The sequence below is a fragment of the Caretta caretta genome, chromosome 15 (genome assembly GCF_965140235.1).
Source record: "Caretta caretta isolate rCarCar2 chromosome 15, rCarCar1.hap1, whole genome shotgun sequence".
NCBI lineage: Eukaryota > Metazoa > Chordata > Testudines > Cheloniidae > Caretta > Caretta caretta.
Window position 1 is genome coordinate 27,150,334 of NC_134220.1, and position 15,610 is coordinate 27,165,943.

General features: G+C 40.5%; 1 protein-coding gene across 11 annotated transcripts in view; it reads right to left on the reverse strand.

Moving 5' to 3' along the window:
• CLIP1 (CAP-Gly domain containing linker protein 1) overlaps window positions 1–15,610 on the reverse strand; it is a 124,475-nt gene that overhangs the window by 66,909 nt on the left and 41,956 nt on the right. For all 11 annotated transcript variants that reach the window (XM_075120070.1, XM_075120065.1, XM_048822194.2 and 8 more), the window contains exons 2-3: window positions 8,249–8,445; window positions 5,968–6,539 (exon numbers count right to left, since the gene is read on the reverse strand). In XM_075120070.1, coding sequence (XP_074976171.1) covers window positions 5,968–6,539; window positions 8,249–8,342 — 666 coding nt within the window. In that variant the 5' untranslated portion in view covers window positions 8,343–8,445. The remainder of the gene's footprint in view (window positions 1–5,967; window positions 6,540–8,248; window positions 8,446–15,610) is intronic.

Below are 15,610 nucleotides of genomic sequence, written 5' to 3' on the forward strand. Positions count from 1 at the left end.
CAAGTACTCCTTTTCTTTTTGCGAATACAGACTAACACTATCTCTTATAACAGGTTTCAGAGTAACAGCCATATCACTTATTTTATGGATCAAATAGAAAGTACTTGCAGTACCACTGCAAATAATCTCTCATTTTCAGTTGGTTTCACAGCCCTCCTACTCTTAAAAAAGAGCTACGCTGTACCAACAATACAATTATGATGTTGTGGTCTAATGAAACAGAAGGTGCCACTAATTAACTTTTCAAAAGGCAAATACTCAGATTTATTTTCTATTTTGCAATAATCCCAAAATATGGGCTACCTATCGTTATTACTTTTTCCTCTTTGAATACCACTGCTAATTCGCATCCAGATTCTGGAATTTACTTTAGATGTAAAATGCTGTCTTGATTATGTTATGTTCTACCTGAATTAAAGGTTCCATTTGGTTTCTTAACTATTTATCGAAAAGTTAGACACTAGTACAATAAATAAGATCAGAATTAAAAGGAGTCATACCAAAATCACCAACATCACTTTAGTTTTCCAGTATTTAATAAATACTCAAAAACTAGTATGTTGTATTTCCTTTGGCTGGCTAGAAATTTGGACGATTATTGCAATTTCCTTAAGACAACTAGGCAGCTAAGCACAGACTTGCTGGGTCTGGCTCCCTTAGATCCTGGCTTATCAGGACCTCAAAAGGATTTCAAGCACATCTAAAGAAACCACGGACAGCAAGGAGCTGAGAGGATGATATACTATGGGGCGTCTCCCCCTTTAATTTCTAAATTACTCTGAACATTAGTGTCAGAAAGGAAAAAAAATGAATTATAATAGCTTATTTTTCCAGTTGTGATGTTTGCTTCTAGTGTTAATGATCTGGAGTCCACCCCGCTCAAATAAAAGGGAAAAAAATGCTGTTGGCTCCTGAAACAAACAGATTTTCCTACAGCTCTTATTATCCATGAGAACACAACTTGGCTGAGACTCTGCATGCCCTGAAGTATTGGCTGTCTGTTTGGGTATTCGTGGAACCTTTTATGTGGGGACAAGATGTTCTCTGCCCACTGAAAAAGCAAGCCTCCAGTCTTTTCCAATTCTGAGTTTTGCTTCTTGTGCTCCTTGTTCATACAGGTAAGCCACAGTTATATTATTCAACATGAACTTGATGCGAGGTGTCTCGGGTGAGGTTGCACTGTCAACATAGCTAGGCCATCTCCTCAAAATTCTACCAGACTGATGCAGTAGCATTTCTCTTCCTTTGACAAGCACTGTCTCCCAGTGCGTGCCCCAAACACTTACACTCCCGTCATCACTATCCTTCTTAATAGGCACTGAGATAAGATAAGATCCTTCAGGGCTCCCTTCTCTGTATGACTGATGTATGATGGAAGCTACTTCTATGACTAGATCTATATTTGTTTTGGACAGAGATTAGTATCCTAATAGAAGTATTTGGGAGAGCTGAATATAGCAACATGCAATGTTATGAAGTTCTACTCCAAAGTTAATACACAAAAAACTGTTGTGAAACAATTAATGTACTTGAAACAAGACCACAGAAGAAGAAACTAACTTATAAAACTGTCTTCCACCCACAGGCACATATTTTACCAGTGCATACATCAGAGACCATGGACAAAACCTTAACTGTCTCCTCAAATGCTCCTTATGCCTAACTGCTTTTACTAAACTTCCCCTCCCAACATTGTTGGTTGTAATGTTAAGTTGGGGTAATTTGGTAATGCTGGTGTTGAAAGGCTAGTAATGCTAGAGGGCAGAGTTAAGGTTGTGATGTGAGTCAGTGGTATGTAGTAGTGGCAATGAAGGAAGAGACAGTAGGTATCAGAAAATGGGTTAAACTTTTCATTTTCTTGCTTCCGTGTTAAGTATGTTGTAGGGGAAAGAGCTCTTAACTGCGTCACAACAAAAAGTGATATATATATTAGTTTTTACGTGTATTTAATATGTAAATGATTTAGACATGGCTTATACAACATCTCTCAGCAGCTGCATATAAAGCCTTCCCCACTGTAGGAGAAAATCCGATTGACGAGCATAGCAGCTGATGGAGAAAGTTGTGTGCATGTCAGAGAACATTTATATGTCAGCTACCGATTCTGCTTACATTTTCAGTTCAAACAATGTGTGTGTGTGTGTATTAAAAAATCAGTCAACAAAAAGGTCAGTCTGCCAACGATGAATTGCAGACAGACCAATTTCAAACAATGTCCATTAAATATGTATTTTTAAAAAATCAAATAAACATTACATAGAAAATACAAAGAACATAAAAAGTATCAAATTTCACAGTGAAGGGCCACCTGCATGTAAACAGAAATGTATGCCCCATTTTAAATCCATTTCAGAATGCAATCTTAACTAATCAGCTGCAACCCACACCTCTACAAAATAAGATTGCCATTTTGAATTTCCCTCAGCTGAGTTTACTTATTTTTGTACTATAGAAATCAAATTGGAGATTTAAATGTATTGTTTGGGATGACATCAGCAGAGCAGAGTCTAGCATCTAGAACACAGATTAGTCCAAGAAGTTAGATTTAAAAACAACACACACACACTCACACACCACTGATGCAAATGTTGAAGCTCAGCTATAAAAGACCCACACACATTTAAAAAAAAAAACAGAAAAATGTATTGATTATTTAACTTCTATATTTTACCTCAGCATGATGTACTTTGTTGTAATTTATTAATTATTTGCATTACAGTACTCTGTAGGGCCCAATCAAAGATCACGGTCCCATTGTGCTTGGCACTGTACAAAAGAAAGTCACTACCACAGAGAACTCACAATCTACAAGTCTGACAAGACAACAGGAAGATGAAAGGCAAACCAAGGATCAGGAAGGATGAGGTAGTGGTAAAATGAGCATAACAAGAAGCAGTCTCAACTCGCCACCTGCCTACTCAACGTCAGACTGCAGTGTTCAGTATGTATAATGGCAGAGGAGAGTCTTGAGGACGACAAGTGGTGGCTATGCACATTTTGATAAGAAGCTTTTCTCCCTTGCATTGGGGCAGCATGGGGGAGGTCAGAAAGGTCCTTGAGAGAGAAGTGGACTAAGTCAGTGGCTCTCAACCTTTCCAGATTACTGTACCCTTTTTCAGGAGTCTGATTTGTCTTGCGTACTTCCAAGTTTCACCTCACTTTAAAAATTACTTGCTTATAAAATGAGAGACACAAAAATACAAAAGTGTCACAGCACGCTGTTACTGAAAAATTGCTTACTTTCTCATTTTTACCAATTAAATACGTCAATTGGAATATAAATATTGTACTTTTACATTTCAGTGCATAGTATATAGAACAGTATAAACAAGTCACTGTCTGTATGAAATTTTAGTTTATACTGATTTAACTAATGCTTTTTACATAGCCTGTTGTAAAACCAGGCATATATCTAGATAAGTTGATGTACCTCCTGGAAGACCTCTGCGTACCCACAGCGGAAAGCGTACCCCTGGTTGAGAACCACTGGACTAATGAATGGGCAATGAAGGCTGGCAGTGTTGGAGAAGCGAAGGCAGGAGTCAACCTCCTGATAAAGTCAGAGCTGATAGATGGGGAAGGAGGGTTAAATGGTGGATCTTTAATTTTTTATTAACCCAGCAAAAACAAAAGCTCCTCAGCTTCACTCTGCCAGTGAATCAAGCCTCACCTCTCACTTCATATTACTCTTTTGCACCTTCTTCCATTCTGCCCATATGCTTAGAGCTCCCTCTCTATTCTGGCATGCCTAGCAACCACCCCCCTCCTGTCAAATTCCCCCTGAAAATTCCCTCCCTACCCTCCTCCATGAAGTGCAAACATATTAATCTATGTCTGCAAAATGCTATCACCGTCCCATCATATATTTCAAGATGAAACATATAGGAATACAGAGGAAGATTCTGTGTGATCGGTCTAATTAGACTGCAAGCTCCTCAGGCAATGACTTAGAGCACCAACTAACTAGATTGTCAGTGTTTAAGTAGCTAAGACTAGCAGAGAGATATTCTTTATAAAGATCTCTCTCTCACACACACTTACACTTTTTAAAAATGCATGAGATAATAAAGATACCCCCAATTCCTTTTTAGTCACTACTAAACTTTGGGGAATTGGACTAGTAGCTCACCATTCACTTGATACACTGAATAATCTCCTAGAAATTGTATCCTTGTTTGTCAACCCACCTTTTCATCACAGAGTCATTACTTTTATTGTATCACCACAAACAAAACAATAACATCCATGCAATTTTCTTGACAAGATTTTCACAGCATGTTCAGACATGCTGATTGTGCCAGTAATACAAATTCCTGTCCTGTCTTAGCTAATGGAAATTTAAACATAAGATGCCTCTTCATTTGCTATACTTTAAATACTAAAGGTACAGCAAGCTATACCTCCTGCTCCAAGAGTGATTAATACAAGGAACACACTCAATAGTTCAGACCCAAATGGTTGTAAGTCTGGTGGGGTTTACCCTTCAAATATTAATTCAATTTTATTTTAAATCCACCACTTTGGTGCTTAGAAGCCTTTAAAAAATGTCCTGTAAGAACATAATTCCAGTTCTGTGGGGCCTTCCCACAACCAAAGTTTGGTGCTCACATCCAGCAGCTGAACACCACTTCCACAACTCTGAACATCTTTCTCCAGGAGTCTTCTGTGACACAGACGCACATCAAAGAGGTTATCAAAAAAGGTACCAGGTTCTATTGCACTGGACTAAGCTAAGGCCAAAAATCAATACACAGCATTTTAAAGCTTTAAAATGGTCATTTCAAGTAAGAAAACTTGAAGCTATTTTAAAAAATAAAAATCACAACTGTGATACAGAAGTTTTCTGTTCTGAAGCTTATGAAGGGCATCCAACTAAACTCACAGATCAGTGGCAGAACAGCTAATCCTCAGGTGATGGCTGGTCTTAAAAGACTGCTTCTGTTGCTGCCTGTCATAACTAATGGGAGCCATTAAGCATTCTACTGTTGCGAAGCTTGCTGGAGACATTGGGCCCTGAATGACTAAAAGAAAGATTGGACGAAAATCTCTGACAAGTCTGCAGTTTGTAGTTAGCACTATTGTACTGCTTAAAATTAGAGCAAGATGAAGAAAATATAAATAGCTTGTTAAAGCATGATTAAGGGTTTTACTGAATGCTGGCAAAGCACAATAGAATGAAAGCTGCAAAACCAACCTCTGTTCTGCATTAGTATTTCGGAGATCTCCACACAGGGTGCAGAAATTCTACACCATATGTTCGTGATACTCTGGCATAATGGGATGAGCTAAAGTAGAGAGCTGTAGCAGCTTTACTTAGCCCAGTAGTCAAAACACAGAAAACAACATTGAAATTAATGTTAATTTTGAAGATTTCAGTTAAAAATCAGTATTTCTGAAATTCCAGATGGATGTTGATAAGTGGCATCATTATGTAACAGCAGCAGCAGCATAGGACTCTAATGTATGATTATAAATCAATATGAAAGCGAGATGGAAATTGATTTAGTAGGCCATAAAAAGAAACAGTAGCAAATTATATATATTAATCTGATTATTAAACAAAAATGGAAACTGGAGACTAGTATCTGTATTACCCAAGCCATGGCATAGAACAAATCTGCAGCTTTACAGCTGACACTGTGCTATACTGCACAGCCATCTGAATCATACATCCCTGGCATGGTGGAATTGTGGTGCTCCTGCTCCAACAGCACAGTCCCGCACTGTACAAGCTAAGGAGAATATTCAATACCTGTTAGTAGTGTAGGGCCCATATGACACACAGGTTCTGATTCCATGCAGTAGTGGGCAGTGATCATCCCCACCCCACCACCATGGACCACCTTTGTATTTGAATCTGGATTATAGTTTAACACTAATTAACAAAAAATAGATTTAAACAATATCAAAAGTTATAGGTTGTTAGATTGAAATGAGATATGGGGATGAACTCATACCCAAACTTACCAAAACTCGATCTCCAATTTTGAGTTCTCTTTCTCCTTTCTTTACAGACCCAGCTTCAGAGAGGTTTGATATCGATTCACTTGCAGTTTTTGAAAGATTACTAATTTGAGTAGGAGTGGAGTGTTCCTTGCCTGCTGGTGGAGAAGTCTTTTGAGGAATTCCTGTAGGGGGAGCTGCTGCAGGAGGAGAAGATACCATACTAACAGCTGATGTGGAGGTTGGTGAAGTAGCTCTAGAAGCATTAGCTGTCTGTGTACCATTGGCTTCATCTTCTGCCAGCACTTTTCTTGTCAGCTTTGATGGCCTTGTAAATATTCCCCGTGAAGGTTCACACTGGAAATACCGAACTCCAGCTACAGAGCCATCATTCTTGCCAATGGGTTCATCTAAGACAATCCCTGCCCACTGTCCTGGAGCAAACTGCGTTTCTCCAAGAAACTGAATAAAGCCAGGTTTGTTTCCATTGACCCAAACACGCTCCCCAACTCTGAAGTCATCCACAAAGTCATCATGTGCCTCCGAGGTGGGTGTGCTTGACGGCTTTTCACTGGACACTGCTTTTTCTGCTGGAACTGGAGCCAAACACAATAAGGAAGCAATATCAGTTAAAACACATTTATATTCCAGTATGCATCATGAGCTTGTTTCCATTAAAAAATATCCAGTATGTAACTCTGAAGGAAGAAAGTAAACATGTATTTTTTACTACTATATTGAGATTGCAGTATTCTCACATTTCCTTAACCAGTTTAAGGAATTAACAACTAAACAGCCTTTGATCCAGTCTTGCAATGTTTTAATGAAAATTTACCAGCCCTGCACAAAATCCACTTGCCCACCTTTACCATTATGACGACAAAATGTTCTACTTACTCCTCAAGAAAAATTGCTTGCCCCAGAACTCTGAATTGGGCTTAAGCATATTCTGAATATGTACCAAATTGTTCCATTATAAACATATCAGAACTGGATAACTGAAAATTGCATTTTGGTGCTGGGATTGTCCAAGGTATCCAAGATCTGACTTCCCTCAGAAACTGGATGCCTGACTTCCTTAGGTGCCTTTGAACATCGCAGTCTGTATTTCTATTGTGAATTTAATTTGAACATCTCAAGATGCTTTACACTCTTCAGCAAGTTTCAGAGTAGCAGCCGTGTTAGCCTGTATCTGCAAAAAGAAAAGGAGGACTTGTGGCACCTTAGAGACTAACAAATTTATTTGATCCGATGAAGTGAGCTGTAGCTCACGAAAGCTTATGCTCAAATAAATTTGTTAGTCTCTAAGGTGCCACAAGTCCTCCTACTCTTTAGCAAGTTAAGTCTAACCCTCCACTGAGGTAGTATTAGCCACAGTTGATAGGAGAGGAAACAGAGGTACAAAAAAGCTTGAACCTACAGGAAGTCCATAGAGTCAGGCCTAGAATCCATGGAGTCTGACTCCCAGGCCTATGTTTTAACCATAAGCTCATTACTCTCCTTTGGACCATTTAAAAATGGGATACATTTAATAATCATCAGCTTCATTTTTTGAGCTGCTTGACTAGATGGTCAATTTGGCAAAAATTGCTGCTTTGAGATGATGAGAGCTTTGGGCCTCAAGACTTTACAATAGATGTATGGATACAGAAATGAATGTTTGTTTCTAAGACTCTAAAGTACCAGCATATTTTACTCAGTAGCTGGAACTTTCTGAAAGATCAAAAATAATAATACACAATACCACGGCACTACATTTAAATTTACGAGCTAGAATGTAAAATTGTATATTACTGTCAAAAAGGCTTGAAGCCTTGTATTATGTCATGATCACTTTAAGAGATTACTGTACTGAGGGGCAAATAAACAGCAGTTGGCTATACTGGCAAGCACATACCTCAGACCTCACATAACCAATAATATGCCACATAATGACATGTCAGCTGCATTCCAGGTATCCTTAATTTGTTATGAGTGATCCGCTCACAATTCACAAGTCTGGAAGCGCGGCACACTCCGAAATAGAATGCTCTTCCTTAGAACGATCAAGTCTTTGAACATTATATCACTAGGTAAATGGAGTAACATTCAAGGAAATAAACTAATCCTTTAAGTTTTTTAAAATGCATTTTTCTTATGAACTCAGAATTATGCCCAGTTTGTAAATTCAGATTTTACTGTGTACTGAAGACATCAGTTCAGTTAGACCAGATATATAAGAATTCAACCGCAACCTTCAGATTAGTTTTTGTTAGAAGAAAGGATACTTAAGAAAAAAGTGTTAAGATGTTAAAATCTTCATTACCAGCAGCAACAGATGCAGATGTTTTCAATGCTGTACTTCCAGGCTTGCTGATCTTGGTAGGAGCCTTAAGCCCACTTGGTTTTAACATACTCATCTTTCTTATGTCGTCGATGTTTATGCCCTTTGTCCGTAGTAACTATCTTTTCCCAAACATGGATGCAGTATGTGCTTCTATGTTTTCTGCCTTTGGGTTAAGCCTGTATATAAAAACGTTAGAGACAACATAAAATACATTTTAAATCCTACAGAATAAAAAATTTGTAAAGAAATTGCTGTACAGAAAGTACAGTACAATAAAAGTCCCATACAACTACAACACGAATATTCTCAGAGGGAGTCAGGCACTTCCCACGTTTTAGAAGACTATTTCCTACTGAAAGAAATCGAGTCTGAAGCTAAAGCATTGAGACAATTCACGACATTAAACACTGCTGTGTTCAGCTTGCGCTTTAAACTAAAGAGCTATTTTAAGAATGAAAAGCAAAGCCCTTAACAGCATTACTAACACCACCAAGCACAGATGTAATCATTCTATGCCCCGTACAGTTTTAAGTCAAGTATTTTTAAAGTGTTGCAACAGCCCAGTGAAAACAAATTTAGACTAGAAAGAGAGCTAACTGCAAGTCAGTAAGGGACTTAGGACAAACAGAAAGCTTTTTAAAATGATTTGAACTGAAAAGCTAAGATGGATCAGCAGAGTCTGTTAGACTCAGAGAGCTAACAAGTAAACACCCACCTCAGTTCTCTTGGAATCCAGCATTTAGAATCATGAGACCCATTAGCTCATCATAAAAGTCCCCAATACAGTGCCCCAGCTCCAATCCTTTGGAACCAGAGTCAGGAGGAAGAGGAATTAGGTTGCTGGGATAAAGAGCAGCTCTGACTCAGAGACCAGCTATAGGTTTCCCAAGGAGACATGCCATGAGATTTTTGCTCTAAGAGAAGGAAGGCATCTTTTCTCCTGACTACAAAAGCTTTAGAATTTGCTTCCTTCAAATATAATTTGAATTTAAAGCCTGTGTTTTGGTTTTCTTCTTTAAAACTACACACTGTTCTACAGTCAACATACCTTTGATATACACTAAATTTTACAAAGGCAGCATTTAAGTTAATAGCACTGACAGGGCAGTGATGACAAATTACTATTAAAATTGCACTAGGGAGCTGAACAAAAGCTTGGGGGAAAAGGTTAGAAGAAATTTAGATATGTAGAAATCACACTCTACTTGTTCAACTATTTTCTCAGAGCATGACAAGCAGGAACTGAAAGGTGGGTCCTGACCCTACTATTTACTTGGCTATGTACACACTACAGCTTATGTCGGTATAAGGTATGTCACTCAGGGGTGTGAGTAAGCCGCCACCCCACCCCAAGTGATGTAAGTTACACCGACCTAAGCACCAATGTGGACAGCATAATGTTGGCGGGAGAGCTTCTGCCATCCGCTTAAAATGTCTGCATCAGTGCAGCTGTGCCATTGTAAGCTCTGTAGTGTAGCCATAGCCTTAGTGTCTTGTACTAAGTAATCTTAGTGTACACAGGGCAGACGCTTGCGGCTTTTAGTTCGCCCAGTTCAAGTACTACCAACACCCGGGCCTGCAATTTTGGCATACGATAAATCCTGAAGCAGTAATGAAGGAGAAAAGGAGTACTAGTGGCACCTTAGAGACTAACAAATTTATTTGAGCATAAGTTTTCGTGAGCTACACGAAATTCATTCTACAGCACTGAAGACTAAGGAGGGACAACATCAATGTCTTTTACCTACCGAAGTAAATTTTACTCTTCATGTATTATTAATGGACAGCATGCTAGAGCTGCTGAAAATCAATTCACTGTGAAACAAAAAAAGTATCAGTCATGCTGCCTCGCAGACTTTGTGACTAAGTGAAGCATTCTTGTACTATTTCAAGGTCAGCCGTGCCAATTCAAACCATGTTCTTATAGCTATGCTAAAAATTTACACTTTACTAACAAGCTGTAATTACCACCTCTGATGTTTGGCGCTTAAGTTATGCACATAAATAAGAAAATTCTGAGGTTGCTAAAAGTAACATTCTTCATCAAGTGATCCTAGAAACTATGTCTCCAACCCCTTCGTTAGAGTTATGACTAAATGAAGAGAAAGTCTCTGGGGCTATTCTTTTAGTGAGGCATGCGTAAATCACCCATGAATCTTAAACTTGAGCTTTTACATGCATGAACAACAGAAAAGAGCCCTCTGAAATCAAAGCAGACAGACAGTCATGACAAATACAGACTAAGCTGTGAAAGAACAGGAAGGCATACATTTTATAAACAAGAATAACTAGAGCAGGGGTGGCCAACCTGAACCTAAGAAGGAGCCAGAATTTACCAATGTACATTGCCAAAGAGCCATAGTACTACATCAGCAGCCCGCATCAGCTCCCACCGCCCCGTTCCCAGCGCCTCCCACCCACCTGCAGCCCCGCCAATCAGCGTCTCCCCCTCCCTCCCTGCACCTTCTGATCAGCTGTTTCGTGGCATGCAGGAGGCTGGGGGGGGGGGGGGGGGAGGGGGAGAGGAGCGAGGGCACGGCAGGCTCAGGGGCAGGAAGGGGTGTAGTGGGGGCAGGGCCTGTGGCAGAGCCAGGGGTTGAACAGTGAGCACCCCCCCCCAGCACGTTGGAAAGTTGGCACCTGCAGCTCCAGCCCCGGAGTCGGTGCCTAAACAAGGAGCCGCATATTAACTTCTGAAGAGCCGCATGTGGCTCCAGAGCCACAGGTTGGCCTCCCCTGAACTAGAGGGTCACACACTTTGTTGCTTCTGAAGGCCAAATACACTGCATCCATCAGTGTCCTTGTATCCCTACATTCCGCCCCCCGCAAGCTCTCTCTCTCTTTCTGCCATCTTCCCATCTCCCTCTATTTCAAGGACTCCCTGCAGCCCCACTTCCAACCCTCCCTCATCCCAAGGGTTCTGTATGCCCCATCTGTCTCCTTCCCCCCCCCATGCCAGGGTCTGGGTGCAGCCCCATTCTGCACTTCCTCTGACACAAGGGGCTAATCAGGTAGTTCTCAACTTTCAATCCCATTAACGTTAAAGTTTCAAGAAAGATTTAGAAATAATTTCAACATAATTTAGCACTTTTCGCAAACTGAATCAAGACGGATGCTAAACCTAGTTTTTATTATCCATCAGTACAACTGACTCATCTTAGGTCCATTTTGAACAACTGGAATACCTGCTCATTTAAATTTTTCAAACATAGTTATTAAGTAAAGGCTGGTAATTTAATCAATCAGCGATTAGGTTTGTAGCCAACTTCAGCAATACAGGAATTGTGAACACCACCATTGCAACGCTTGCTTTCAAAAGTTTCAGGTTACAACTGCAAGAGTCTTCATTGATCTCAGCTGTATAAGTAAAATCATAGCCCATTTCAGTATTCTCAGAGGCAACACTGTCCCACCAACACTGAATAAGACAGCTTACCGTTGAGCCCAAAGTGAAGGAAACTGACTCTTCACTAAAAACAAACATTTTAAAATCAAGATTCATGACTGTAGTTCGTTCCAAGGCTAGCTATAATAACCCAGCTCATATGCTTTTCTGCCTCCATTTTCTTCTCCCTAAAGAATTTGTGATTTAAAGGTATTTTTGGGAAAAGCTACAAATTGCTATCTGGATTCTGTCACATGATCTTGCCCAAACCTAAACTCAAAGCCAAAACCCATGGGGAGAGGTGAAGGAGAGGAAAAGGACCAGGCAGCATTAAACTGAGCAATTCAACTTAAAAAGCAATTTGTACCCATCTTTCTGACCAAGTACCAGCAACTAGCTTGAAAGAGAATCTTACACAGTCCTCAGCCAAGGTAATCATCACATTTTGGATAAGGAAGTCTTTGAGACCGAGAGAGGGATACAAAAGAAGGAGAAAGAAGAAATACCATGGTATCTGACAAAGGTACAGAGTTGTGAGATACTGTATCTTGAAATTGAAATATTAGATCAGCGGTTCTCAAACTGTGGGTCAGGACCCCAAAGTGGGTCGTGACCCTGTTTTAATGTGGTTGCCAGGGCTGGCTTAGACTTGCTGGGGACCGGGGCTGAAGCCCGAGCCCCACCGTCTGAGGCCCAAGCCTACGGGGTTCAGCCCTGGGTGGCAGGGCTCAGGCTTTGGCTTCAGCCCTGGGCAGCAGGGCTCAGGTTACAGGCCCCCTGCCCAAGGCTGAAGCCCTCGGGCTTTGCGCCCCCTGTCCAGGGTGGTGGGGCTTTGGCCCCTCCACCCTGGGCAGTAAGCTCGGGTGGGCTCAGGCTTCAGTCCCCAGTCCCGGGGTTATGTAGTAATTTTTGTTGTCAGAAGGGGGTTGCGGTGCAATGAAGTTTGAGAACCCTTGTACTAGATTTAACTCCGCATAATGATTCTCATTACTAAAACCTCATGGAGTTAACTCTTCTTCTGAAGCACATCCCACTTACAATAACCTGCATGTTTATCCCTTTTCAGGGCATGCAATAACCCTACAAATTAACCTAGAAGGAAAATAAGCAGGGCAGAAAGGCTGCAATAAGGAGTGCAGAGGCCCAACAGAGCTGTTGTAATCCGGAATTTCATTCTCTCACTCTACCCAATTGCATAATCATGGCCAGTTTGACTCTGCTGGTTTCAAGTCCAAGTTTGCAATAAATGAGGATTCAGTACGAAGTCAGGAACACAGGACTTGCTGTACCAGTTGAGATCAGTCATCCATTTAGTTCTGTGTCCTCTCAGGCACTGGCAGTAAAAAAGTTTTAAGAAGAAAGTGCAGAACCCCATAGTGGACAATTATGGAATAACCTGGCCATAAAGAGAGTTGCTTCCTAAATTCTGGACGTTAAAAGTTGACTTATGACCTCAAGCATGTGGGTTTTATATACCTTCTACTCTTTCCTGCCAAATCCAAACGGATATTCTCATTATCTATATAATCGTTTCCTAGAATCCCCCTAAACATTTTGACTCAATCTTGTGGCAGTGAGTTCCACAGGTTAGTTATACATGTGTATAGAAAAGGCTATTTCCTTGTATTTGTTTTTATTCACTGCTTTTCAATTTATATTGAATGTCCCCTTAATGCATTTTAATAAATGGGACTGCCTGATTTACTTTTTCTATGTAATTTATTATTTCATACACACCTCTCACATCCCCTAACTAAATTAAACAGTCCTAATCTTTTTACTCTTTCCCTGCATTTTCACCCATCATCTGCAAACTCTCTATTTCTGCTCTTTATCACATGTTCATAATAAAAAAAAAAAAGTGGAAGACTTACTATTCAATTAACTAAACATGCAGAGAGAAGAGATAAGCACTTTCCCTTTGGGTGGGGAAAGTAGGGTAAACAGGCAGGGAATAAAGACATATATTTTATTCTGTCTTTTCAATGCTACAGTATCCTGTATTCATTTCAAAGCCAAAATCTATTTAATTTAATGCCAGTGGTGTAAATCCCTGATCTAAAACACATCTGAAAATCCCCAGGATGATGATTTTGGGAGATTTGCTACAAGAAATAGTGGCAGGTAGAAGGGAGAGGCCAAGTGTAGAGGGTTAAAAATGTTACTGCTGTGAAATCTACAGAGGTGATGATGGATGAGCAAATATTTTAAAAATAATTCTTAGGGCCAGGGAACAAGACAGACATGCCTCTAAAGTCAGTTACAAAAATAAGCTTGAACCGGGTTTATTGTGCTGAGCCAGAGAAGCAGCGGCAGCAGCACCGGACCCAATAACAGGTGAAAGGCAAACACACAGTCATCGAGGAAATTACACGACTAGGGTATGTCTACACTGAAATGAGACACCCACGGTTGGCCTGTGCCATTTGACTCGGGCTAAGGGGCTTGGGCTATGGGTCTCTTTAATTGCAGTGTAGACACTGTCTTCACTATGGAGCTAAATCGGCACTGCTGCAATCGATGCAGCGGCATCGATTTAGCGGGTCTAATGAAGACATGCTCAATCAATGGGTGAGCGCTCTCCCATCGGTTTCTGTACTTCACATCAATGAGAGGCGGAAGCAATGTCAGCGGCAGAGCATCTCCGGTTGACATAGCATAGGGTAGCCCCCATGGTAGGTAGATCTAAGCTACGTCAACTTGAGTTACGCTCCTAACGTAACTCAAATTGCGTAGCTTAGATTGACCAGAGTGGTAGTGTAGACCTGCCCTCGGGCTCAGGCTGGAGCCCATCTCTGGGATCCTCTTACCTCACAGACTCCCAGAGCCTGGGCCCCAGCCACGCCCAAACATCTACACCTCAACTGAACAGCCCCTTAGCCCAAGCCCTGCGAGCCTGAGTCAGCTGGCACCGACCAGTTGTGGGTTTTTAACCGTAATGTAAACATGCCGTAAGAGGGAAAAAAATCAACTCAGAAGCACAGAGTTGTTGAATCTCTTTTGGAGATTTTGACATTGCTTCCCTTTGTTGGTTTGTGCTTCAATCTTCAACTCGTTGAAAATGGCGTTCTACTGTTTTGTTTGTATTTAATCAGAATATTGTTTGTCTACCTAAGATGAAAATTTGTAACAAAAATACAAAACGTGTCAATTATCCCCACTAAGGAGTGAATAGTCTCAAAGACAATTTTTTTCCCCAATCTCCAAAAAGCTTTTTCAGATCACTTCTTTTAAGCTTAAAACAGCATCTATTTTTCTCCCCAAGGTCAGATTTATACTACAAGCTTGTTCATGTTTTAAACTGTTTTCACTAGTAAAAAACCATGTCAAGTAAAATACAGCTACACCAGCCTGTATCAATGGAGTACAGACAGACAGACAGCACACAGACACACACACACACAGCATGGCATAGCCATGCTAAATTAAATGCAACATCTGATCTTGAAAACAATCTCAAGACACAGGCAATCTTTTAGAGGAGCTGGAGCTCAAATGTCCCTATTTATAGTATTCAAATGTTGGCAGGTGTGCTCTATAATCAGGGTCCTGGGAATTCTGTAGCTTTTCAGTGTCAGTGACATGTTCTTAATACGTTGATTTCCTCACAATGAAAGTTACATTTTTAAAATGCCTTCCTTGTCCCCTTAACTTCAGAAGGAATCCCACCCGCAAAGGCAGAATATTTAAGACATTTCCCACCCCCTTCCTTCCTACATCAAAGTGCTTCACTAGACATTGATTCAATAGCTGGCTCAATGGCTAAATAGTATGACGCTGTTCACTGCTTTCCTCCCAAGGGGATAATTAACAAAGCAGCAAATCCATAACTTGTAGGACAGGAAAATTATGAACACACACTACAGATTGAAGCTATTCCTTGTCTGACCTGTCAGACCTGGAGTCTGGCAAGCTTCGCAGCCTTGTCACAATGCCCATTTCATAGTCATAATTTA